At 51.1% G+C, this 23,805-nt stretch overlaps 4 protein-coding genes, 3 non-coding genes and 1 pseudogene across 7 annotated transcripts; all 8 read left to right on the top strand.

The window, feature by feature from the left end:
* Window positions 1-231: 231 nt before the first annotated feature.
* Window positions 232-3,626, top strand: TNFSF13 (TNF superfamily member 13). Its single transcript, XM_065910069.1, has 6 exons — window positions 232-1,262; window positions 1,618-1,696; window positions 1,831-1,878; window positions 2,022-2,140; window positions 2,355-2,493; window positions 2,739-3,626. Exons 1-6 carry the CDS (start codon window positions 1,005-1,007, stop codon window positions 2,846-2,848), a joined length of 753 nt encoding a protein of 250 aa, XP_065766141.1. The 5' UTR covers window positions 232-1,004; the 3' UTR covers window positions 2,849-3,626.
* Window positions 3,627-4,003: 377 nt separating this feature from the next.
* SENP3 (SUMO specific peptidase 3) lies at window positions 4,004-13,538 on the top strand. Its single transcript, XM_065910004.1, has 11 exons — window positions 4,004-4,249; window positions 5,410-6,135; window positions 8,482-8,721; window positions 8,812-8,923; window positions 9,305-9,452; window positions 9,582-9,629; window positions 10,043-10,120; window positions 11,784-11,921; window positions 12,106-12,189; window positions 12,312-12,362; window positions 13,125-13,538. The coding sequence occupies exons 2-11, from the start codon at window positions 5,421-5,423 to the stop codon at window positions 13,233-13,235; spliced, it is 1,725 nt and encodes a 574-aa protein (XP_065766076.1). The 5' UTR covers window positions 4,004-4,249; window positions 5,410-5,420; the 3' UTR covers window positions 13,236-13,538.
* A 939-nt stretch (window positions 13,539-14,477) lies between these two features.
* On the top strand, window positions 14,478-20,535 carry EIF4A1 (eukaryotic translation initiation factor 4A1). Its single transcript, XM_065910202.1, has 11 exons — window positions 14,478-14,584; window positions 15,950-15,998; window positions 16,418-16,550; window positions 17,012-17,151; window positions 18,071-18,239; window positions 18,579-18,688; window positions 18,857-19,000; window positions 19,087-19,224; window positions 19,340-19,429; window positions 19,680-19,759; window positions 19,872-20,535. Exons 1-11 carry the CDS (start codon window positions 14,562-14,564, stop codon window positions 20,014-20,016), a joined length of 1,221 nt encoding a protein of 406 aa, XP_065766274.1. The 5' UTR covers window positions 14,478-14,561; the 3' UTR covers window positions 20,017-20,535.
* On the top strand, window positions 16,585-16,717 carry LOC136150447 (small nucleolar RNA SNORA48). Its single transcript, XR_010659869.1, has one exon. It is a non-coding gene; the product is annotated as a small nucleolar RNA SNORA48 (small nucleolar RNA).
* On the top strand, window positions 17,436-17,580 carry LOC136150448 (small nucleolar RNA SNORA48; annotated as a pseudogene).
* On the top strand, window positions 18,349-18,488 carry LOC136150472 (small nucleolar RNA SNORD10). The gene has a single exon (XR_010659891.1). It is a non-coding gene; the product is annotated as a small nucleolar RNA SNORD10 (small nucleolar RNA).
* Window positions 19,469-19,611, top strand: LOC136150426 (small nucleolar RNA SNORA67). The gene has a single exon (XR_010659851.1). It is a non-coding gene; the product is annotated as a small nucleolar RNA SNORA67 (small nucleolar RNA).
* A 495-nt stretch (window positions 20,536-21,030) lies between the features above and the next one.
* CD68 (CD68 molecule) lies at window positions 21,031-23,132 on the top strand. The gene is made up of 6 exons (XM_065910203.1): window positions 21,031-21,184; window positions 21,263-21,723; window positions 21,894-22,013; window positions 22,133-22,205; window positions 22,318-22,488; window positions 22,784-23,132. The coding sequence occupies exons 1-6, from the start codon at window positions 21,136-21,138 to the stop codon at window positions 22,915-22,917; spliced, it is 1,008 nt and encodes a 335-aa protein (XP_065766275.1). The 5' UTR covers window positions 21,031-21,135; the 3' UTR covers window positions 22,918-23,132.
* Window positions 23,133-23,805: the final 673 nt, after the last annotated feature.

The following is a 23,805-nucleotide window of genomic DNA, read 5'->3' as shown; positions in this document are numbered from 1 at the left end:
TCTCTGCCCAAGGTCCAGCAGAAGTTGCCTGATTTACCTAGGAGGCGGGCTTCCTCCTGTGGGGAATCCCTGGGCTGGGAGGAGCAGCGGCCCTTCCTCTTGGCAGCCTGGGCACCTGCAGCAGGTGCTGGCACCAGCCTGGGCTGGGACTTGGCGCAGGGAGCGGGGAAGCGGGGGTGGGGGGCGGGGAAGCAGGCACGATGTAGGGGCTCAGGGTCAGGAAGTGGGACATTAGGGCCCAGGAACATGGGAAGCTGCACCCCAGGGTCCAGGCAGGAGTCCTACAGTGGTGGGGCGCTCTGGCTGTCTCTTTCTCATTTGTCCAGAGCCTTATGTAAGTGTTTCTGGGGAAACAGGAAGTCCCGCTTGCCAAGTTCAGCAGAGAGAGTAGTGCAGGCCTTCTTCCAACACACCCGGCCTGGCCTTAACCCCGGAACTCAGCCAGTTCCTTGCTTCCCCGACCCTGGTTCTCCTCCCCACTGACCCCCTCTCCTCCCCTCCTCTCCCACCTTCAGTCACCGTCAGCAGACTGCCCCGGAGATCTCACCTGTGCCTGGGCGCGAGGGTCTTCCACTCTCAGCCCTTGACCCTCGGTGCTGCCCAGCACGTCTCTTCATCCCGGCTCCTGGCACCATGCCCCAGAGCCAGCCAACCTTCCCTCCCCCACTTCTGGGGCCGCCCCGGGATTCCTGCGTTCTGGCCGCTCCTCCTGGGTGTCACTGGCAGCCCTGTCCTTCCTAGAGAGACTAACACCAAATTCTTCTGAGGCTGGAGGAGGTGAGGGGTCTTGGGACAGTGCTGGCCCCGCAGCAGGGTGCCAAGAGCACCAGCAGTGCCCCAGCTTGCTTCCCGCCTCCCTTCTTTTTATTCTCAAGTTCCTTTTTATTCCTCCCTTGCGTAACGCCCTTCTTCCCTTCTGCACCACTGCCTGCACCCCTACCCTCCCCGTCACCTCCTTGCCATCCCACTCCTGAGACCACAGCTGTTGGCAGGGTCCCCAGCTCATGCCAGCCTCATCTCCTTCCTTGCTAAGCCCCAAAGGGCCCCAGGGAGACATGGGGGGCTCCGTCCGAGAGCCGGCACTCTCAGTTGCCCTCTGGTTGAGTTGGGGGGCGGCTCTGGGGGCTGTGGCTTGTGCCATGGTTCTGCTGACCCAACAAACCGAGCTACAGACCTTAAGGAGAGAGGTGACCCGGCTGCAGAGGAACGGAGGGCCCTCCGAGAAGGGGGAAGGGAATCCGTGGCTAAATCTCCAGGAGCAGGTGAGTGAGGGGAGAAGCATGTCTGGCAAAAAAAGGATGCGTGGCAGGGTGGTCTCTGGGTCTCTCGGTTCCAGCTGCTTGGTCGGCAAAGTTTGGAATGGGTGCAAGAGAGGGTCCCAGGGTTTGGAGGTCAAGGGAGCAACCATTCCAGGAAAGGAAATTGTTAAAGATTAATGCTTCTCATACCTAACAGATTCTGGAGGAGAGCCAGTACCCAGACTCAGGTTGCTGGGGAAAGGTGCAGGAGAGATGTGAGGCATTCCTGGGGCAGGTGGGAGGTGGGGGGTGGGGCTGGGGAAAGGCTTTCTGGGACCCTTGCATCTTAGCCTAACCCTAACCCTCTTTCCATGAGCAGAGCCCTGATGGCACAGAAGGCCGGGAGAATGGGGAGAGATCCCGGAGAAGGAGAGCAGTGCTCACCCGTAAACAGAAGAGTGAGGCCTCCGGGGTGCAGCAGGGGTGGGAGGTGATCCATAGCAGGGGGATCTGGAGACTGCAACCCTGAGCCAGGGCGAGGGCGGAGGGCTGACAGCGCACAACTGCTGAGATCTCCTCCCTCTCTCCCCAGAGAAGCGCTCAGTTCTGCACCTCGTTCCCATTAACATCACCTCCAAGGGTGAGCACTATTTTCAATCATGGCTTTGGGGTGGGGGGCAAGATCTAGGAAGTGTAGGACTGGCACATCGGCCAAAGAGAACCTTAGAGAATAAGTGTCTGAGTGTGCACAGAAATCCTCACTGCCACATTCTTTGCCTCCAGAGGACTCCGATGTGACAGAGGTGATGTGGCAACCAGCTCTCCAGCGTGGGCGAGGCTTGGAGGCCCAAGGATACGTTGTTCGAGTCTGGGATGCTGGAGTTTATCTGCTGTACAGCCAGGTAACCCCAAATATCCCCTGAGCCTCACCTGAGGGCCTGGAGGTCTGTTTTCCCAAAGCCTTGTACCCCAGCACTGAGGTTTCTCAACCACTATTCATACCCCACTTAGAGGGCCCTTCTTCATTCCTCTGCTCCTTTGTCAGGGCTCCTGAGGCTGCCCAGACCCGAGCCACGCCAGCCCACTTTCTTCAGCATCCCCTCCCTTCCCTGTCAGGTCCTGTTTCATGATGAGACTTTCACCATGGGTCAGATGGTATCTCGGGAGGGACAAGGAAGGCAGGAGACTCTATTCCGATGCATACAAAGCATGCCCTCCAACCCTGACTGGGCCTACAACAGCTGCTACAGTGCAGGTGAGAGGTGGGTGGGCGGTGGAGGGTGGATGTGAGGGGAGCAGATCCCTGACCTGGGGCAACAGTGGGGGAGCTATGGCAGGGGCTTGGAAGCCGGGGTGTAGAGGCCGAGTGAGGAATGAAGGACAGAATGCCTTAGTCCTTACAGGAGGCAAACATAAGGTTGAGCTGGATAAAGGAGGGGAAATATCAGATTATCTGCATGCCTGTGCTTCACTGAGCATCTGTTTTCTCCCCTTTCTCAGGTGTCTTCCATTTACACCAGGGGGATATCTTGAGTGTTGTAATCCCTCGGGCAAGGGCCAAACTTAGCCTCTCTCCACATGGAACCTTCCTGGGGCTTGTGAAACTGTGACTATGTTGTAAAAGGTAGTTCTGAGCTTGGAAGACCAGGGTGGGTACACTTTGGAGATGGCCAAGAGCTGACAGTGGACAGGGAACAGTCAGGCACAGAGGCCTGCCTCTGCCCCCAGGTTTGACAGCTCATGACTCTCCCTTCTTCCCACCCTCACCCCCAGGACTTTGAATTCATGGATATTAAAGAGGTATAATAGCTTGTTCTTTTTCTCCATCCAGCCCCAAATTCTTGAGGGAGTAGGGTAGGGGTGGGGGTGGGAAATGCCAGGCTTTGTCTAGACTTGCTCTGGGTCCCACTGGAATGCTTCCAGAACAGCACCACCATCTAGCGGCGGTTTGAGACAACCATCCTGTCGGTTGGCAAATGTCCACGAGTTCCTCCTCCGTTCAGACAAACTCCTGGTTCTTTACACCACACCTCTCTTTAGGTACCCTCTGCCTCTTCACCCAACAAGAAGGCCCCATCCTCACTTCGCTCTCCATCTACTGGGCTCCAGTTTCCATTACTATCTCCAGAGGTGTAATTGTTAGGCGCCGGTCTGCAGAGGGTGCCCGATGACGACGGTCCCCTTGCAGTCACACCACTACTCTTCAGGTCCCAAGTTTTGCCTTCACTCTGTCCACTATCGTGGCCCGGCAGGCCGGGTCGCCTTGGCTAAATCGTACGCACCAGTCCTGATCCTGTCTCACTCCTCTGATCTCTCCTTTCTGCGCAAGCCCTGCCTAAAATTTAAAAATAAAGACTAAATAAATAAGACCTTGGATCCATTTCCCCCACTGCTGTGCCTCAGCTCCGTCCACGCACGGGGACCTCCCAGCCCTCTTCCGACGCGCTTCACTGGACCCACGTGCCAGGGCCCCCAGTTCAGGCCCGGGGGAGCGAGGAACACCAGGGTTCACCGCGCGGGGGCGGAGGGCGGAAGATCGGCACGGGACACGCAGGCGCAAAAGAACTAATAGAGGGGCTGCGGGCGCAGCTCGGGTCAGCGGGTGTGCGCAGGCGCATCTCTGCGTGGGGCGCGTGGGCGGGACGGTCCCGTGGCGTCTACGCTCTCGGGTAGGCGGGACTAGGCGCGTGGTGGCCCCGCCGGCGCTGTTCGCCGGGTGTGACGCACTAAGTGTGCGCCATCGCCGCCGGTGGGCCTGGGGCTCGAGGGAGGGGAAGGAGGAGGAGGAGGGGGAGGTGGTGGAGGTGGAGGCTGAAGCAGAGCAAGAGGTGGCCGCGGCGGGGCGGCGCGGTGCGCGGCCCAGAAGCGTTGGAATCCTGAATTGAGACGGCTGCGCCTGAAGACAGCAGAAGTGGTGGGGCCGCCGCCGCCGCCGCCGGAGAGATGAGCCGGGAAGCCTGAGGCCGGAGACGCCCGCCCTCGGGCCTGTCCGCCCGGCTTCCCCGCTCTGGGTGAGGACGCCCCCTCCCCTCCCCCCAGCTCTGCCACGGCCTCTCCCGTTTCTGAACTCCATTCCCATCTAACGGGGGTCCAGGAGGCCCTCGAAGGGGCTTTATAAGGCCCTTGCACGCGGAGTTTCCCGAGCTTGTAGGACCACACCGGTGCTGGGACGCATTCTGGTCCCCAGGACGGTGCAGGAAGGGGGCTGGGCCAACCTGGCTCGGCTGAGTTCCGTCTCAGCGCGCCTTGACTCGGCTCCTTAAGCGCCATCCGGTTCTCTTTCAGTTTCCTCTAAAATCCTTCCCTTCTCATTAGATTTTATGACCTGAACCGTAGCCCTCGTATCCCCATTCCCTCCTGAGACGACCCGAGCATGCCCACACACCCCATTCATTCCTCGGTGATGGAGAACTCTCTTCTCACTCTCGTTTACGGATTCCTGGCGGAAGTTGTGTTCTCACGTATCTCTGTACCATGTCAGTATTCCCGTACTGAGCCATTTCCCTTACTAACTCTCAATTGGGATATCTCTTGTGCCAGTAGACTTGTGTTAGTGCTCAGTCGTGTCCGACTCTTTGCTACCCCATGGTAGCCCGCCAGGCTCCTCCGTCCATGGAATTCTCCAGGCAAAAGAATACTGGAGTGGGTATTTGCTTCTCCAGGAGTTTCCTGACTCAGGAATGGAACCTAGGTCTCCTGCATTGTAGGCGGATTCTTTACCGTCACCTACCTGGGAAGCCCCTGGTGATATTCAAGTAGAGAAATGGAGCCTGAAAATACTAGGCTTGATGTGGGGATCTGAGAAATAAGAACCCTGAGGCCTGCTGCTTAGCCATTCTTCCTTGCCTCTAGCTGGGCAGGAGAGAGATGGTGGCACAGACTATAAAGGGCAGCTTGTGGACCATGTTAACCATAAGGAAGATCTGAAGTTAGGAATGGGCAGAGAAGGGGGTGGGGAGGGCTAAGATCCTGGGAGAGCAGGAGTCTCTTGTGGTGTTAAGAGCTGGGTCTAAGGAAAGGGAGTCCTGGTTTAGAAAAGCCAGTCATGTCTGCTTGAAATCTGTCTTTTCCATAGTTTGTGTCTAATTGCAAAAGATGCATGCTGAGAAAGAGAGGTGGGATCTGGGGTGTAGGATGTTTGGATTCTGACATTCCAACTTTTGTTTTCCAGGCCATTGGAAGATGAAAGAGACTATACAAGGGACCGGGTCTTGGGGGCCTGAGCCTCCTGGACCCGGCATAGCCCCAGCTTTTTCAAGTCCCAGGCGGGAGCGTCTTCGTTGGCCCCCACCCCCCAAACCCCGACTCAAATCAGGTGGAGGGTTTGGGCCAGACCCTGGGTCAGGGACCACAGTGCCAACCAGACGCCTCCCTGTCCCTCGGCCATCTTTTGATGCCTCAGCTAGTGAAGAGGAGGAGGAAGAAGAGGACGACGAAGATGAAGATGAGGAGGAGGAAGTGGCAGCTTGGAGGCTGCCCCCCAGATGGGGTCAGCTGGGAGCTTCCCAGAGGCCTCGCCCTCCCCGCCCTACTCATCGGAAAACCTGTTCACAGCGCCGTCGCAGAGCTATGAGAGCCTTCCGGATGCTGCTCTACTCAAAAAGCACCTCGCTGACATTCCACTGGAAGCTTTGGGGGCGCCACCGGGGCCGGCGGCGGAACCTCCCACACCCCAAGAACCATCTTTCACCCCGGGAAGGGGCCGTGACACCACAGGTGCCATCCCCTTGCTGTCGTTTTGACTCCCCTCGGGGACCACCTCCACCCCGGCTGGGTCTGTTAGGTGCTCTCATGGCTGAGGATGGGGTGAGAGGATCTCCACCAGTGCCCTCTGGGGCCCCCATGGAGGAAGATGGATTAAGGTGGACTCCAAAGTCTCCTCTGGACCCTGACTCCGGTAAGGTGGGAATGGGGCAGAGGAGAGGGTGGAGAGGGCTAAGATCCTGGGAGATAAGGAGTCTCTTGCTGTGATAAGAGCTGGGTCTAAGGAAAGTAGGAGGGCAGAGAGAGAGGTTGCAGAACAGTTGTGCAATGTTTTAAGCCCTACTCCAAGCAGGAACTAAGTCTGGGAAGAGAGTCAAGGCCGGGAAACAGGATTCCTAAGTAGGTGCCCTGTGCATAGATGAGAGAGGGAATCATGGTTTAGAAAAGCCAGTCATGTCTGCTTGAACTCTGTCTTCATTTGGCCTCTGAGGGTAAGTGCCCCATGCATGTACATCTCATTCTTAGAGTGGTGGGATGGATCTCTCTGGGTAGAGGAGTACATCACCTGGACAGCTGTGTGTGACTTTCTCACTCAGAATGTTTCTCTTTTGGAGAACTCCCAACTAAACAACATCAGGCTCTGTCTTTATTAATTATTTGCGTATTTATTGAGTCTTTGCTGTATGCCAGGTACTATGCTACCATGCTAGGCATTATGAGAAATATCTTTGAACTTCACATCTCTCTGAATCCTAGTGTTTTCTTGCTTTCCTCCTGTTTTTGAGTACAGGCATACCTCATTTCATTGCGCTTCACTTTATTGTACTCCGGAGACATTGCATTTTTTACAAATTGAAGGTCTTTGGCAACACTGAGTAAAGCAAGTCTTATCAGTGCCATTTTTCCAACAGTATTTGCTCAGTAGCATGTCTTTGTCACCTTTTGGTAATTCTTGAAATGTTTCATTGCCTCCACTGCTGAGAAGGTTACTGCTCACTGAAGGCTCAGATGATAGCATTTTTAGCAATGAAGTTTTTTTTTTTTAATATTTTTGTTTTATTGGAATATAGTTGATTTACAGTGTGGTGTTAGTTTCAGGTGCACAGCAAAGTGATTCTGTTATAAATATATTCATTCTTTTTTAGATTCTTATGCAGGTTATCACAGAATATTGGGTAGAGTACCCTGTGCTATATATACTAAGTCCTATATTATATATAGTACTGTGTATATGTTTATTCCAAGCTCCTGATTTATCCTTCGCTTCCACATTTCTCCTTTGGTAACTATAAGTTTGTTTTCAGTATTTCTATAAATTGGTTTCTGATTTGTAAATAAGTTCATTTTATCTTTTTTTAAAAATCAGGTTCCACGTACGAGTGATAGCGGTTTGTTTCTCTCTGACTTCACTTAGTATGATAATCTCTAGGTCCATCCATGTTGCTGCAAATGGCAGTTTTTTCATTCTTTATTTTATGGCTGAGTAATATATCAGTGTTCATATGGGCCACGTCTTTATCCATTCATCCGTTGTTGAACGTTTAGGTTGTTTCCATGTCTTGGCTGTAAATAGTGCTGCAGTGAACATCAGGGTGCAGGTATCTTCAGATAAGGGTTTTCTCCAGATGGATGCCCAGGAGTGGGATTGCTGGGTCATCCAGTAGTTCCTGTTTTTAGTTAAGGAGCCTCCATACTGTTTTCTGTAGTGATTTTACCACCTTACATTCCCACCAACAGTGTAGGAGGGTTCCCTTTTCTCCACACCCTCTCCGACATTGTTTCTAGACTTTTTTCTTTTTAAGAAGACAGAGGTGGTTTGTTTATTTTTTGACTCTGCTGGGTCTTTGTTGCTGCGCATGGGCTTTCTCTAGTTGTCGAGAGTTGGGGGCTCTTCTTCGTTGTGGTGGTTTCTCTTGTTGCAGAGCACAGGGTCTAGACACACGGGCTTAGTTGCTCTATGTTATGTGGACTCTTCTCTGACCAGGGATCACATTGGCAGGTGGGTTCTTATCCACTGTACTACCCGGGAAGTCCTTGTTTGTAGACTTTTTGATGGTGGCCATTCTGACCAGTGTGAGGTGATACCTCAATGTAGTTTTGATGTGCATTTTTCTGATGATTAGTGACGTTGAGCATCTTTTCATGTGTAATAAAGTATTTTTAAAATAGCTTTTTAGATATAATGTTGCACACTTAATAAATTATATTATAGTAAAGGTAAGTTTTATATGCACCAGGAAACCCCAAAATTTGTGTGACTCAGTTTATTACAATATTTGCTTTATTGTAGTGGTCTGGAAGCAAACCTGAAATATCTCTGAGGTATGCCTGTAATAACTCTTCCTCTTTGTCGCTTATAAGCTCTTGGACATAATTATCTCATGCTTTAGGGTTTTCATTCTTTAGTGTTTGTACTGGTAGATTTTGTTTCAGTTCCTCCTTCTCGTGATCTTTTAATTTGCGTGCCTCATTTAATCTTCCCATTGGTCTTTGATCTGAGCGAGTTTCTTGCCTCCATCCTATTTCCCCTGCGTTGCAGGTCTCCTCTCTTGTACTCTGCCCAATGGCTTTGGGGGACCACCTGGGCCAGAAGGAGAGCGAAGTCTGGCACCCCCTGATGCCAGCATCCTCATCAGCAACGTGTGCAGCATCGGGGACCACGTGGCCCAGGAGCTTTTTCAGGGTTCAGATGTGGGCACTGCAGAAGAGGCCGAGCGGCCTGGGGAGAAAGCTGGCCAGCACAGCCCTCTGCGGGAGGAGCATGTCACCTGTGTGCAGAGTAAGGAGCCCTCCAGGATGTTGTCTTTCCCCTCAGCTGACTGTGAGATCGGAGTCTGGAGTCTCACTTTTCTCTGCTCCCTCCACTCAGGCATCTTGGATGAATTCCTTCAGACTTATGGCAGCCTCATCCCCCTCAGCACTGATGAGGTAGTGGAGAAACTAGAGGACATTTTCCAGCAGGAATTCTCTGCACCTTCCAGGTAAGGCATGAAAGAGATGCCCTTTGGAAGAGGGCTGGGACCTGAGAGATGGGGAGAGAATGCTGCTGCCTTTTCTCCCATAGGGATATAGTCGGGGAGGAGGAGGAAGCTAGAACTGAAGGGGAGGAATCTGCAGACAAGGTGCCAAGCCCCTGTGAGCCACCCGGGAGGGCCTTTACCTGGGACCCTGAAATACCGTGTGGACCTAAGTATTCCTGTGCTTCTTACAGGGGAGTGTGCCTTTAGCAAGTCCTCAAAAGGACACATGACCCAAATAAAAAGTTTTAGATTCTTATTCTAGGCAGTAGAAGGTACTTCTCTATGCCCAAGCCACTGCCCCCACCCCAATCTCTTGCATGACTCAACCCTTGGCCTACCCAGGAAGGGCCTGGTGCTGCAGTTGATCCAGTCATACCAACGGATGCCAGGCAATGCCATGGTGAGGGGCTTCCGAGTCACCTATAAGCGGCATGTGCTGACCATGGATGACCTGGGGACTTTGTATGGACAGAACTGGCTCAATGACCAGGTGAGGGGACGTGGAGAAACAGGCCCAAGAGGGGGTTTGGGGAATAATGTGTTTGGGGCCCTCTCTGTGGGGAAGCCGTGTACCCATGCCACACCCTCCATGGCAAGTGGCCTCTCATCTTCTCCTCAGGTGATGAACATGTACGGAGACCTGGTCATGGATACAGTCCCTGAAAAGGTAGGCCTAACCAGATATTTCAGTCCCTGGAAAAACTTTTGAAGTTTTAAGCAGCTTTTTCAGTCCCTTTCATGTCTTCTATTTTACATAAAGAGGGTCCTTCTTTCTGGGGAGAGGCAGTAGAAGGTAATTTGTTAAATTCAAATTTGTAATCTTGGTACTGAACTTTTCAGTTCTAGTCCTTTCCCCTAATCTGTAGTGTTTTCCCCCAATGGCTAACCCCACAAATCAGGGTGGGAAGTTATAAGATGAGGTTGAAAATGGTTTGTGCTTTTTACCCTTAGTAAGTTGGACTGGAGTTTGTGGAAACTAGTCCGAGCCGTGATGAAATGGAATGGGCGGGGGAGAGGACACGTGGCGGGAGGGCCTGTGGTCTGTTGAGTCCACCTGGCTCTTTTGTATCATTGGCACAGGTGCATTTCTTCAACAGTTTCTTCTATGATAAACTCCGTACCAAAGGTTATGATGGGGTGAAAAGGTGGACCAAAAACGTGAGTTATGAATTCACATCTTATGTAACACCTTGCCTCTAGAGTTGTGTTTCCTGTGAATCCTTTCCCCAATCCTGTTCATTCAGACTTTCAAGTATTTATTAAATGTCTTTTGTGTGCCAGGTACTATTCTGGGCATTAAGGATACAGTATTAAATAAGGAAAACTTATTACCTTTTGGGGGTGAGAATCAATAAGCCAGTTAAAGTACAGCTAGTGATAATTTGCTGTAAACAAAACAGTACTGTGGTAGCATGGGGCTGGGTACTTTAGACAGGGTGGTTTGGGAAGGCTTCCTTTAGCTGATACTTGAGTGAGGAGGAGCCAGCCCTGTGCACATCTGGGCAAGCGTATACTAAGCAAAGGGAACCCCAGGAACATGGGACACAGAGCGAGAAAGAACATTTGAGGATCAGAGGGCCCGTGTGGCTGCCTGTGTGATTGGAGCAGAGTGAGCAAAGGAAAAACCATAGAAAATGTGGTCAGAGAGTAGATCATGTGAGGCATGGAGGGCAGGTCAACCAGGGTAGATTTTATTCTTTGTGTTCTAAGAAGCCATTGAAGAGTTTCAAGCAATCTGGGAAGTGACTCATGTTTTAAACTTCTATTTCGGTGATAGAGGGAAAGGGGGCAAGAGTGGAAGCAGGCAGACTAAACAGAGTAGCTGAGAAGTCCTGATGAGAAACTTGGACCAGAGTGGTCAATGTGGAAATATTGATAGAAGTAGTTTTATTTAGGGTAGCTCTTGTAGGTAGAACCAATAGGACTTTCTGATGAATTGGACATGAGAGATGAGGAAAAGATAGCAATCAAGGATGATGCCTAGGTTTTTGGCCTAAGTTACTGGGGAAAATAATTAAGGCGGAGGGCAGCAGGTTTGGTGGGGTGGGAAAGAGTTCTTTTCTCCATTCCGATTAGTTTACCTGTCCTCCGATTCAAAGGCCAGGAAATTTCTACAGTGAGGTAGGGCCACTGCCTCCAGCATTTCTTAATTCCTGTCTCCCTGTAGAGGTGGGGTGACGCCTCAGAAAGAACAGGCTTTCTATATGCCTGCGTTTAAATCCCGCCTCTGTCATCTCTTCTCTCACCTTGAGCAGGTTGCTTTACTTTTCCAAGCCAGTTTCCTCATGAGAACTTTGTTTCAGGATTGTTGTGTTAACTGATTGAGCATCTGTTAGGTGCCATGCATTGTTCTTAGTGTATTATGGATATCATTGTTCTTAGTGTATTATGGATATTAACTAGTTTAATCTGTGTAACAAACAGGTGAGGGTAGATACTGTTATTTTCAGTCTTACAGAAAAAGGAATTGAGTTACTAAGTAACTTGCTTGGGTCATAAGCTAGTACATGGAGGAGCTGAGTTTGAACCCTGAGAGTCTGGCTCCAGGATCCTGAACCTACTAAGCACTTGTATCTTTAATGTGTAAAAAGTACCTGGGCTATCCTGGGCCCGCCAGTGTTTGTTCTGTACCACCTCCTCTGTCCTGCTTTCCTCAAGCCCAAGAATCCAGATATCCAGATGCTGGGCCTTGCCTCACAGTCCAGGGGCTGGGTGTTGAGTTCTTCCACTTAGCTCCTTGCCTGCTCCTCCTTTAGAACCCTCGTAGCAATTAGCAGGATTCCTATGCTGTCTTACCTGATCTCCAGCCCTGCCTTCTTAGGTGGATATCTTCAATAAAGAGCTCCTGCTAATCCCCATCCACCTGGAGGTGCATTGGTCCCTCATCTCTGTTGACGTGAGGCGGCGCACCATCACCTATTTTGATTCGCAGCGCACCCTGAACCGCCGCTGCCCTAAGGTTTGAGAGGAAAGGGAAAGATGGGCAGAATGTGGGGAGATCATCTAGTGGCAAGGCATTTCAGGCAGAAGGTTGGGTTTTGGGTCTCTGATGAGCAACCTGGGCTTGGTGCCTGTGACCAGCACAGCTTGGGTTCAGTTGGGAAATGTAGAGGCTCACTTCCTCCTTTCCTCCATCTACATAGCATATTGCCAAGTATTTGCAGGCAGAGGCAGTGAAGAAAGACCGGCTGGATTTCCACCAGGGCTGGAAAGGTTACTTCAAAATGGTAAGTTCCTAGAGGAGGTTTAAGCAGGGTTAGGGCTGGTGGGGCGTGTGGTAAGAGGCAGAAGTTGAAGCTATACCCGTAGGATCTCCAGGAGAAGGGCTTACCTTTTTTTTATTCTCCAGAATGTGGCCAGGCAGAATAATGACAGTGACTGTGGTGCCTTTGTGTTGCAGGTAAGCAGATACTAGGTGGGTTAAAGAGTTGGGAGGGCAACCCACTCCAGTATTCTTGCCCAGAGAACCCCATGGACAAAAGGTCCTGTGGGTCTATGATCCATGGGGTCACAACTTAGTGACTACACCACAACAACCATAACAACAAACACAATCAGGCAGATTATGATTCAGGGAAATACCTTTTCATGAAAATGTGGCATAAAATGGAGAATGAAGAGACCTAGCAATGTGGAATGTAGAGTTTTGTAAGAAATTAAAATGCGAGTATAGAATAATAGTTGTTAATATTCAAACAATAAAGTCCATGGCTAAAGGAAAAAAAAAAAAGAGTTGGGAGGGAGGGGGAAGCTGTTCGGCCTCCCTCATTTGACTTAACAACCACTTACCTAGTGGGAGTAACCCTACATGTTAGAATGCAGAAACCCTGATTTCATTGGTCCTCTCTTGGCTTCTCCATACCGTGCTGGGACTGGTTCCTTGGGCTCTGGCCCTGATATAGCTGCCTCTGATCCTCAATGCAAAGTGTTTTCTGTTAACACTTGATATTTTGTGTACCAAATAGGAACTTTGCTTTACAGTCAGACTTTTTTTGAACCCCAGCCTATGGGACCTTGGTTTTGTTTGTGAAATGGGAATATTCTTGGAAAGATCCAGTGAGAGGTGTATCAAAAGAAATATGTAGCACAGGTCCTGATTTGGGGGGGGGGGGGGGAGCGTGCTCAGTAGGTGGTTCTCATGGCCTGCCTTTGTTAACCCCAGTATTGCAAGCACCTGGCCCTGTCTCAGCCATTCAGCTTCACTCAGCAGGACATGCCCAAACTTCGTCGGCAGATCTACAAGGAGCTGTGTCACTGCAAACTCACTGTGTGAGCCTCGTATCCCAGGCCTCAAGCCCATTCGTTAATGGGCAGGGGAACATCGGAGACTCTTCCCAAGAAACTCAAGTTCCTTTTGTCTTTAGCCTCTTTCCACCCAGTTCCCTTTGGTTTTTCATATTTAAATGTTTTGATTTCTGTATTTTTTTTCCCTTTGAGAGAATACTTGTTGATATCTGATGTTCAAGGAGTGGCCATGGAAAATCCCCTATTTCCCGCTGTCTGCAAGGGAGTATGGCCTTGTGGCCTGGGTGGGGCAGTCATCTCCCTTCCATGTGCAGGGCGGGGGTGGGGGTCAGAAAAATCTAGGGGTGGTGGGCGGGCAATGGGATTACTGCCTGCCAAATCGTCAAACATTTTTTATATATATATATAAATGCCACGGTCCTGCTCTGTCAATAAAGGATCCTTTGGAGATACATTGTGGTGGTCTTCCTTAAGGGGCCTCAACCTAGTGGATATGCTCTCAGGCTTTCCTCCAGCCAGTACTGTTAGCTTCCCCTTATGGGATTTAAGACTTCTGGGGCGAGCTTTCCATACGTGGCTCGGACAGCACCACCACCATGCCGTCAACAAAAAGAATCCCCCAGTGGGGGACGCCAGGCTGGAAGTACAGAGGGTTGGTAAGCCTCAAAAATAAGGGAGCTTGAGAGATGCTAAAGTTGGGGAAACGGCACACTTAAGGGGGCCGGCAATATTTATGACAGCAACCCCAGATGCTAGTAAACTCATAAATCAGTTACTCCATCCCTTCTTCCAGCCCAGGAACCCTCCTAGCCGCTGGTGGATGGTTCTTGATTCCATTATTTCTGCACATTCGGGGTTTGGTGTCCGACTTATCGTGGGTGCATGAGAGAACAAAATTAAACGTAGGTCCAGTGGAGACCTGGAGTAGAGATCGACGAAAGTGGTAGTCCCGGGAGCCCGGAAGTCCCTGGAGGCTGAAACCTCGCCCCCCCCTTGCCTGATAGGGCGCGCTAGGCCACATGACCAGGGCACTCTCGCCTCCGCACGTGTAGGGGTGCAGGGCCCCAAGATGGCTGCCAGGCCTCGAGGCCTGACTCCCGTATGTCACTTCCGTACCGGCAAGAAAGGCGGGTCCTTTAGCCAATGAGGCTGCGGGGCGGGTCTTCACCTTGATAGGCGCTCAAGTTATCCAATGGTGGCTGCGTGCCAGGGCGCCTACGAATTGACGTCACGCCGGGTTGCTGAGAGGCGGCAGGCGGGGCCGAGGCGGTCAAGCCAATGCGATGGCTGGGGCGGGGTCGGGTGCTCTATAAGTTGTCGATAGGCGGGCACTCCGCCCTAGTTTCTAAGGATCATGTCTGCGAGTCAGGATTCCCGGTAAGAAAGATATTTGCAAGAGATTGTGGCTACTTACCTTGCTACCTTTTTTGAAGACTCCAGTGGGGGGAGCTTAGGCCCCCCAGGGTTGAGGGGAGACTCAAGACGGGAGGATCGGTCGCGTGGGGGGGGGGGGGGTGAGGGGCGGGTCCACGACCGACGTTGCCGCCAGGCCCTGGGAAGAGGCCGAGGACAGCTCGGCTTTCGGGACCTAGCGCGCGAGGTTAGTGAGGGACCCTCGACCGACGCGGTGGGCGAAGCCCCGTCACCGAGTCGGGCGGCGAGGTCGCGACTTTTAGTGGGGAAAGATAGAGGCGGGTTTGCGTGGCCCGAAGCCGCCGGTCCGATTGCTGCTGGAGGGAGGGCTCGCGCGCTCGGGGTTCCGAAGGATTCTGACGGTACCACTCGCCGAAGGTGGGGGTCCCTGGGTCTATAAATCCAGTCGTTTAGTCGCGTGAAGCTATGGGTCGGGGGAGAAGAAGCCGGCCGTTCAGTGTGCTGGTTTTCTTGACGGCCAGGACAGAGCCTAACCCCGAGGAGCGGCCGCGTGAGGCACCGGGAGCCCACCCGGCGCCGGGCGGGCGGGTCCGTTTTGCCGCACAAGTCGGGCAATTGGCAAACTGCGGATGGGCAGGTCCACTTTCCTTCAGGGGTGAGCGGCCTGAGGTATGGGAGGGCGACGCCATTTCGCGACGGGGGCGGGCGGGATGTGGATTGTTCCCTGTAGTGGGGTTGGGGGGCCGTCGCCGGATGGTCGAGGGAGCAAGCACATGGCTGCTCGAGGCGTTCCCCTCCCCCAGTCCGCTTCGCTGCTAAGTGTTGTGCAATCTGCCCCTTTGCTAGCTCGGCTGGGGCTCATTGTGCGTGAGGCCGCCACCGCCCGCGGCCTCCCACATCCGGGCATTGCGAGGGGGGGAGATGGGCTCGAGGAGTGGGGGAGGTGCGGGCGGTGTGACGTGGGGGGAAGGGGATGTCCTACCCCGGCGTCTGGGAGGTGGAGGGCGGGATTTCCGGCAGGCAGGGGCCACGGTGGGAGGTGCACGCGCTTGGGCTTGAAGCGCCGGGCCCGGGACACGTGGGCCGGGAGGCAAGCACCGTCTCCGCGCCCCTTAAGCGCAGCGCAGTTCCTTCCAGCCTTTGGGGCTTCACGGAGCGTTACTCCATCGTGTCGGGGGTGGCTTGGCCTGAGCCGCTCCCGGGATGGGGCAAAGGCTTGACTCAGATGTAAAATGACTTGCGTCTTACGGGAACTCTCGTGAGGGTTGGAATAGGGAGTGAAGGCTGATGGCATCATGCAAAGCCGGTTGCTGGTAGGAAGAGATTGCCTGTCAGGATTTCTACATACTCATGTTTTTAAACCAACAGATCCAGAGACAATGGCCCCGATGGGATGGAACCCGAAGGCGTCATCGAGGTGAGGCTGGATCCCTCCCACCCTTACCTTTCAGCTCTGGGAAAGGGAGTGCTAGTAGCATTATTTCGATATTGCAGTGGGGGCTTAATAAATAAAACCAGAACCCAGGATTCAACTGTGCTATTTAGCTTAAAACCCCCAGATAGGTAGGTAGGTAATTTTAGTTTCTTTATGGTAATGCATAACGTTTGAAACATGTCATCCAGATTCTGTTCTCCCTTGTATTAACAGCCAGCTTCACTGTTTACAGGTGGGCTGACCTCCTAGGGTGGTTTCCCAGGCTGAGTAGAACCAACCAGCTGGCTTCCGTGGGTTGGAGAGAGATTGTGGGTTCTGAAGTTTTGGTGCAGGTACAGGGGCCTGTTTGCTCTTACACAGGAGCGCAACCCCATTTCTGCTGATTCTTTTGCTTTCTGCAGAGTAACTGGAATGAGATTGTCGACAGCTTTGATGACATGAACCTTTCAGAGTCACTCCTCCGTGGCATATATGCCTATGGTTTTGAGAAGCCCTCTGCCATCCAGCAGCGAGCCATTCTTCCTTGTATCAAGGGTAAGATTCCTCTGCCCTAGAACAAGTTCCGAACTGTCCCTGACCTGGGTAGAGTGGCACCTGGTTGGTGGCGGCTGTCTCATCAGTGAGGGACAAAACAACTCCTTGTTTATCCCAGCTTGGCTTTTGCTCTGTGCCCATGCCTGGTTCATGCCCTGGACACATGGATTGACTGCTGGTTTAATCTCTGAGGTAGTGTTTTGGCCATATCTTGTTGGCTTTTTACAGCTATATTGCTAGACTAATTTTGTTGCAGTACTAAATGACTGAAACTTGGCCCAGTTTTCAGTTCTGTTCCTGTTTGGGTACTACGTTGTCAAAAAGTCTGAAGCGCTTATTGCTGAGCACATAACATCTTTGTTGGTTGCTGCTTTGATCTCGTTCAGCAGGGCTTTTGAATGTCCCATGATTCCAAAGAATGCTTTCTACCATGTCAAATTTCTGTCCCAATTTGTGTTTAGGTTATGATGTGATTGCTCAAGCCCAATCTGGGACTGGGAAAACAGCTACTTTTGCCATATCAATTCTGCAACAGATTGAATTAGATCTAAAGGCCACCCAGGCCTTGGTCCTGGCACCCACTAGAGAGTTGGCCCAGCAGGTGAGTTTACCTTCCTTCCCCTGAAGGACTCATTTAGAAATGACCAGCAGAAACCAGAAGTATGTACCCTAACCACCACTGTTTTTAGAACTGAAGTAAGGGGAAAACAGGTGATGTGAAGTCGGTTGATGACTTCCAGGTCTCAAGACTTACTAGGTTAATTATAAGCTTTTTCTAACCAAACACTATAAGCAACCCTTACTCCACCCATTTCCTGAGTCAGATGAAAAGGCTGCTGGGTGGAGCCTAGCTGGCTGGGCAAGTTTGGCCATTTTATGAACAAAACTCCCTGGCAATGGGCAAAGAGGCACCTGATTGGTGGTGTTGCTCTTATATCAGTCAGGGGCAAAGCAGATGTCTAGTCCTTTGTTCATCCTAGCTTGATGCCTGGATTGGTGGCCAGAGCTATTTCATGCCTGGGGCACATAAAATATAGGGCTGTTTTCCTTAGTCTTGAAAAGAAAAATATCAGAAACCCCTGTCTCATAAGTTGACTGTTAATCGGGTTTAAGGGAATGTATTCTTGTAATGTTCTATGAAGGTGTCATGGTCATTCTGTGCCTAACTTCTGAACAAAGATAATGTAAGCAAGAAGTTAACGTAGAGCTCTCCTCTGGGGCCCTAGGGTCTAGAATACGATTCGAAAGTGAAGATCTAACATAGGTCCTATGACAGGACTACAAGAGGATACAATAGTGACCATACAGAAATTATTTCAGTGCTATTTCTGTGAATCAGTGTGTACATTCAGGAGCCATCCTGAGTTCAAATTCTGAGTCTGCCTTTTATCAGCAGAGATCTTAATCTTACATGGTATGTTTACTGGTTTCTTGTTTGAGGGGTTAGCTTAATAGTAGTGTTTAAAATGGGGCCTGGCAGTTGGAGCTAATATACAGGCACTGTTCTTATTCTGATTCAGATACAGAAGGTAGTTATGGCCTTAGGCGATTACATGGGTGCCTCGTGCCATGCCTGCATTGGGGGTACCAATGTACGTGCTGAGGTGCAGAAGCTGCAGATGGAAGCCCCTCATATCATCGTGGGTACCCCAGGCCGTGTGTTCGACATGCTTAACCGGAGATACTTGTGTGAGTGCATCAGATTTCTAGTTCTCTGGGTCACTTCCCTATGCATGCTTTTTTCCAGTTTCTTAATTTGGTTATAATTTCATTCCCAATGACATTCTCTGAAAGAGCTGCTCTGTGATGAACCCCATGCGTGTCATCTGAGCCTGGCTTCCCTGTCATCTCAGCCCAGGTAGTGTTCTACTTCCCAAGGCTGTTGTCTGGCCTGGAAAGGGGATCCCAGGCAAAGGATCAACTTTGTATTCTGAGAGCAGACTGCCTATCCTCTGTTCTTTATCAGGATAGTTAGGTATATTTCAGATTTTTTAATAGCTACCTGTTGGTGTTTCCTTTTTCTTGCAGCTCCCAAATACATCAAGATGTTTGTACTGGATGAAGCTGATGAAATGTTAAGCCGTGGATTCAAGGACCAGATATATGACATATTCCAGAAGCTCAACAGCAACACCCAGGTGAGGACAGGACATTGGGGTCGTCTTACTTGTATGACTGATAGCTTTGCATATATAGGTTGTGGTGTGCCTGGGGGTGATGATAGAAGAGCATTTATCAACTGCCAGGGAAACCATGGAATTCTGGAATATTCCCTACCCTGAAGCTGCTTTTTTCTTTTTCATTAGGTGGTTTTGCTGTCAGCTACAATGCCTTCTGATGTGCTTGAGGTGACCAAGAAGTTCATGAGGGACCCAATTAGAATTCTTGTCAAGAAGGAAGAGTTGACGCTGGAGGGTATCCGTCAATTCTACATCAATGTGGAACGAGAGGTGGGGCCCAGTGCAGGAGGCGGACCTGGTGGTGAGTTGTTGGGTATAGCCCCTGACTTATCTCCTCCCCACCCCCACCCCCCCAGGAGTGGAAGCTGGACACACTGTGCGACTTGTATGAAACCCTGACCATTACCCAGGCAGTCATCTTCATCAACACCCGGAGGAAGGTGGACTGGCTCACCGAGAAGATGCATGCCCGAGACTTCACGGTCTCTGCCATGGTGAGGTTCTTCTACCTTGTTTACCAGCAGAGTAAAACATGTCAGAGTATTACTTACAGCCAGTTCTCTCAGAAGCAACAGACCTACCCTTAACACCATTTCATTTCCTGTTTAGCACGGAGACATGGACCAAAAAGAACGAGACGTTATCATGAGGGAGTTCCGCTCTGGCTCTAGCAGAGTATTGATTACCACTGACCTACTGGTGAGTAGAAGGGCATTGGACAAGACTGGAAGGAAGAGAATCCAAGGTGATTCCCTCTTCCAAGGGGCCTATTAGTGCCCCTCTTCAGGAAAGTAGCAACTTGGAATAAAATCTGGCACGCCTTAGGTGTCTGAGGAAAGGGGGTGTTCATTTCCTTTGCCTGCCTTTGGCTGCCTACATGTTTGCTTAATCCTGGATAGGCTTGTGCTTTCTCATTCGCACACTGAAACTGCCTTCTTTCTTTACATAGGCCAGAGGCATTGATGTACAGCAAGTTTCCTTAGTCATCAACTATGACCTCCCCACCAATAGGGAAAACTATATCCACAGGTAAATGAAAATCTGGTCTTGTTAACCAACCCAGTCCGACTCCCTCTTGCCCAATCCTCCCTACAGAGAAGCTTCTGATTTTTCTATTTTCCTTTATCCTCACTTGTTCCAGAATCGGTCGTGGCGGACGTTTCGGCCGTAAGGGTGTGGCTATTAACATGGTGACAGAAGAAGACAAGAGGACTCTTCGAGACATCGAGACCTTCTACAACACCTCCATTGAGGAAATGCCCCTCAATGTTGCTGACCTCATCTGAGGGGGGCTGTTGTGCTACCTAGCACCAGCCAGGGATAAAACCTTGGAGGGGGCTGAGGAGCAGCAGGAGGGGGGAGGGAAGGGAGCCAAGGGATGGACATCTTGTCATTTTTTTCTTTTTTTTTTTTTTCTTTGACTCTTTGAATAAATGTCACTTTTTGAGGCAAAAGAAGGAACCGTGAACATTTAGACACCCTTTTCTTTGGGGTAGGCGCCGTCTTCTTCTCCCAAAAACACTAATCCATTTCCCTAACCTAGTCAACCTCCAAACCCTAGATGCTCTCCCACCCCAGCTGAATTCCTCTGAAAACATTCATTCAGTAGGGGCTACAATTTTGCTCCACCTCATCTGCTGGGCCAAATCTGGAGGGCGAACCCCTGAGCTAGGTAGCCCAGGGGATTGTCCCCAGGTGGGGGGAGCAGGGGAGAGAAAATGGTAGCCATTTTTACATTGTTTTGTATAGTATTTATTGATTCAGGAAACAAACACAAAATTCTGAATAAAATGACTTGGAAACTGCCTGCCTTGGCTTCTCATTTCTTCCCTCCTCTTCCCTCCCACCTGCTGTTGGGTCCAGTTCTACTGCCCCCACCCCCAGCTAATAGTTACTTTCTGTTGTGCTTCCTTGTTGACTGGAAAATGGTTATGTTAACTAGGGGGTATGACCTTTCCATAGGGGTTGAGCAAGGACCATCATAAGCACCTCACATGTCTTGACAAAGAGGAAGTGATGGAGGGAAAAGGGAGTGTTCTGAATTTACATCCTAGTGAGCTCTCCCACAGAGGGGCTGCTGCCTCTGTAATCACTTGTTGCAACTGCCAAGCACATTATGCTGAGAAAGACAAATCCATGAGGATCAACTTCCCCAAAACTCTCCATCTCACCACCCACATGATGCTGCTAGCTCCTTTGGTGACACCAGGACCAATCATTTAGTGACTAAGAGATCACGGTGGCTGGGGCTGAGGTGCCTGAGTCAGGCTGAGGGTGGGATCACTGCAGTTAACAGGAAGTCAGAGATTTCCTCTTTTTTCCAAGCAGAAGGCAGAGGGTACAGGGTTGGTTGAGCAGGCAGCTGGTACTAACACTGCTGGACTCTGGGTGAAGGCTGTTCTGTCATGAGGTTGGCTGTGTTCTTCTCTGGGGCCTTGCTGGGGCTACTAGCAGGTAAGGAGGAAGGGGATGGGGGAGGGAGCCCCTGGGAAGAAGCCTGCCCTGGGTTGCTAACCAGTCTTTTCCTCAAAGCCCAGGGGACAGGGAATGACTGTCCTCATAAAAAATCTGCCACTCTGCTGCCATCCTTCACGGTGACACCTACAGCTACCGAAAGCACGTCAAGCCCTAGACCAACCAGCCACAGAACTACCAAGAGCGACAGAACCACCACTCAGAGAACCACCACCACCACGCATACAACTACCACCACAGGAACCACCAGCCGAGAGTCCCCAACAGCCACTCATAGTCCTGCTACCACCACCAGTCATCAAAATACTACAGTTCATCCAACAAGAAACAGTACTGCCACGAGTCCAGGACCCTCCACCAGATCCCCCCACCCAGAACCACCACCCTCTCCAAGTCCTAGCCCAGGCTCCAAGGAGGCAATAGGAGACTACACTTGGAATAATGGTTCCCAGCCCTGCGTCCGGCTCCAAGCCCAGATTCAGATGCGAGTTCTGTACCCAACCCAGGGTGGAGGAGAGGTAAAGCTAAAAGACAGTGGAGGACATAAAGGGAAGGGGCAGAGGCCTGATACGATTCAGAAGGGGGCGAGGAAGAGCAGAGGAGGAGACAAATACAGACTGAAGACAAAGGGAACATGGAATGGCAGAGCTGTGTAATTTTGTCACCTCTCATCTTTTAACTTCTACAGGCCTGGGGCATCTCTGTACTGAACCCCAACAGAACCAAGGCCCAGGGGGGCTGTGAAGGTCCCCATTCCCACTTGCTCCTCTCATTCCCCTACGGACAGCTGAGTTTCGGATTCAAGCAGGTACTAACCCTCACCCCTCCCTCTCACCCTATCCCTACCAACCTCTTGCCATACTTCTTAGTCTATACCTGGATGCCACTCTCCCTTGCTGCCCTGAGTCTTCCCGGTCACCTCCCCAGGATCCACTGCAGAGCGCTGTCTACCTGAACTTTATGGCTGTGGAGTACAACGTGTCCTTCCCCCAGGCAGTGCGTGAGTAACCTTCCCTTTCTCACCACCTGCACTAGATATTTGGGTTCCTGAAGGGACCCAGGCTAGTGGGTGGAGACGTGGATATGGAGCTAATTCTTCCTCATTCTTTTAGAGTGGACATTCTCAGTTCAGAACTCATCTCTTCGAGATCTCCAAACCCCCCTGGGCCAGAGCTTCAGTTGCAGAAATGCAAGCATCCTTGTTTCACCAGCTTTACACCTTGATCTGCTCTCCCTGAAGCTACAAGCTGCTCAGCTGTCCCCCTCAGGGGACTTTGGACCAAGTAAGACCTATTTCTTCTCTCCTAGAATTTTCCTATTGCACTGAAAGCCCCCACCCAGGCTTATACTCTCCCTCCTTGCACCCCCAAATCCCCTCCTCCTTTCAAGCTTGTCACAGCTATGGTAACTGTCCTTCCTCCTCTATAAGGCTCTCCCCAGGCTCCCCTTTGTTTCCTGCTCTGAGACATCTAGGTGAGTGCCTCACCAATCTCTACTTTCCAACATCCCCTACATTCCTTCCTCCCACCTTGATCCCAACCACCACCATGACACCCACTTTACCTGTCTTTCCATCAGGTTTCTCTTGTCCCAGTGATAAGTCAATCTTGCTGCCTCTCATCATTGGCCTGATCTTACTTGGCCTCCTCACCCTGGTGCTTGTTACCTTCTGCATCGTCCGAAGACGCCCACCCTCTTACCAACCTCTCTGAGCATTTGTCTCAATACCCAGGGCACCAGGAGGTGCTCTCATTTCTCATCACTCAATTGACTCAAAAAGATAAAAGTTATCATCCTTCCCTGTCTTGATGAACAAAGAGATAATGCAGTTCGGAGGGATGAGAGGAAAGATGTTTATTAAATATGACTGATTCCCCATCTTCCATGGGAAAATAATAAAACTTGCTCAAATCTTTATCCTTGGTTTTCCTTGTCCTTCCTCCCAGGATTAAAAGCCCTTAAGTTTCTTGTCACACACCTTTTGGTACCTTCCATGGGTGGTCTAAGGGTCCTAGAAACAGCTCACCAGGAGCGATGAAAATGTCACTGTGTGGTGCAATGCCCTCATGGATTCCTCCTTCAAACTCTGGCACAGCTGTTGTCAAACTGGCCTTGCCTCCCTTGCTCCTCTTTTCCTGGGGTCTCTGACTGCTCCAGTTACCTCTCCTCCAATCCAGGGGAGCCACCCATCCCAGCAGCCTGTCAAATGCCCTGCCCTACCCACTGTGTCCGGGCTAGTGAACAGCCCAGATTAAACTCTGGCTGCATCTGGGATGCTCCTATCTCACCTGCAAAGGATTTTCATCAACCACAGAAGCAATGCCTACTCTGACTTCCATAAAATATCCTCTATGCTTCTGGGCAACCCACAGTCCCTGGTGTGGTGCCCCCTAGAGGTGGTGGGTGGCACCCCCCTGGACAGCCCCAGTGTGGATTCTAAACAGGATCTCCCGACCGCCCTAGCCTGAACGACCAGACCAGGGAGTGCTAAATTCCCCTTTACAGTTCCTCGCCCTGTGAGCATCCCCAGGGCCAATATGGGGCCCTTCCAATTGTAGAAGCCTTGTAAGGTTACAGAAAGCAGCCAACGAGAATGGCAT

The sequence above is a fragment of the Muntiacus reevesi genome, chromosome 18 (genome assembly GCF_963930625.1).
Source record: "Muntiacus reevesi chromosome 18, mMunRee1.1, whole genome shotgun sequence".
Taxonomy (NCBI): domain Eukaryota; kingdom Metazoa; phylum Chordata; class Mammalia; order Artiodactyla; family Cervidae; genus Muntiacus; species Muntiacus reevesi.
This window is presented reverse-complemented; position numbering and strand designations above follow the sequence as displayed.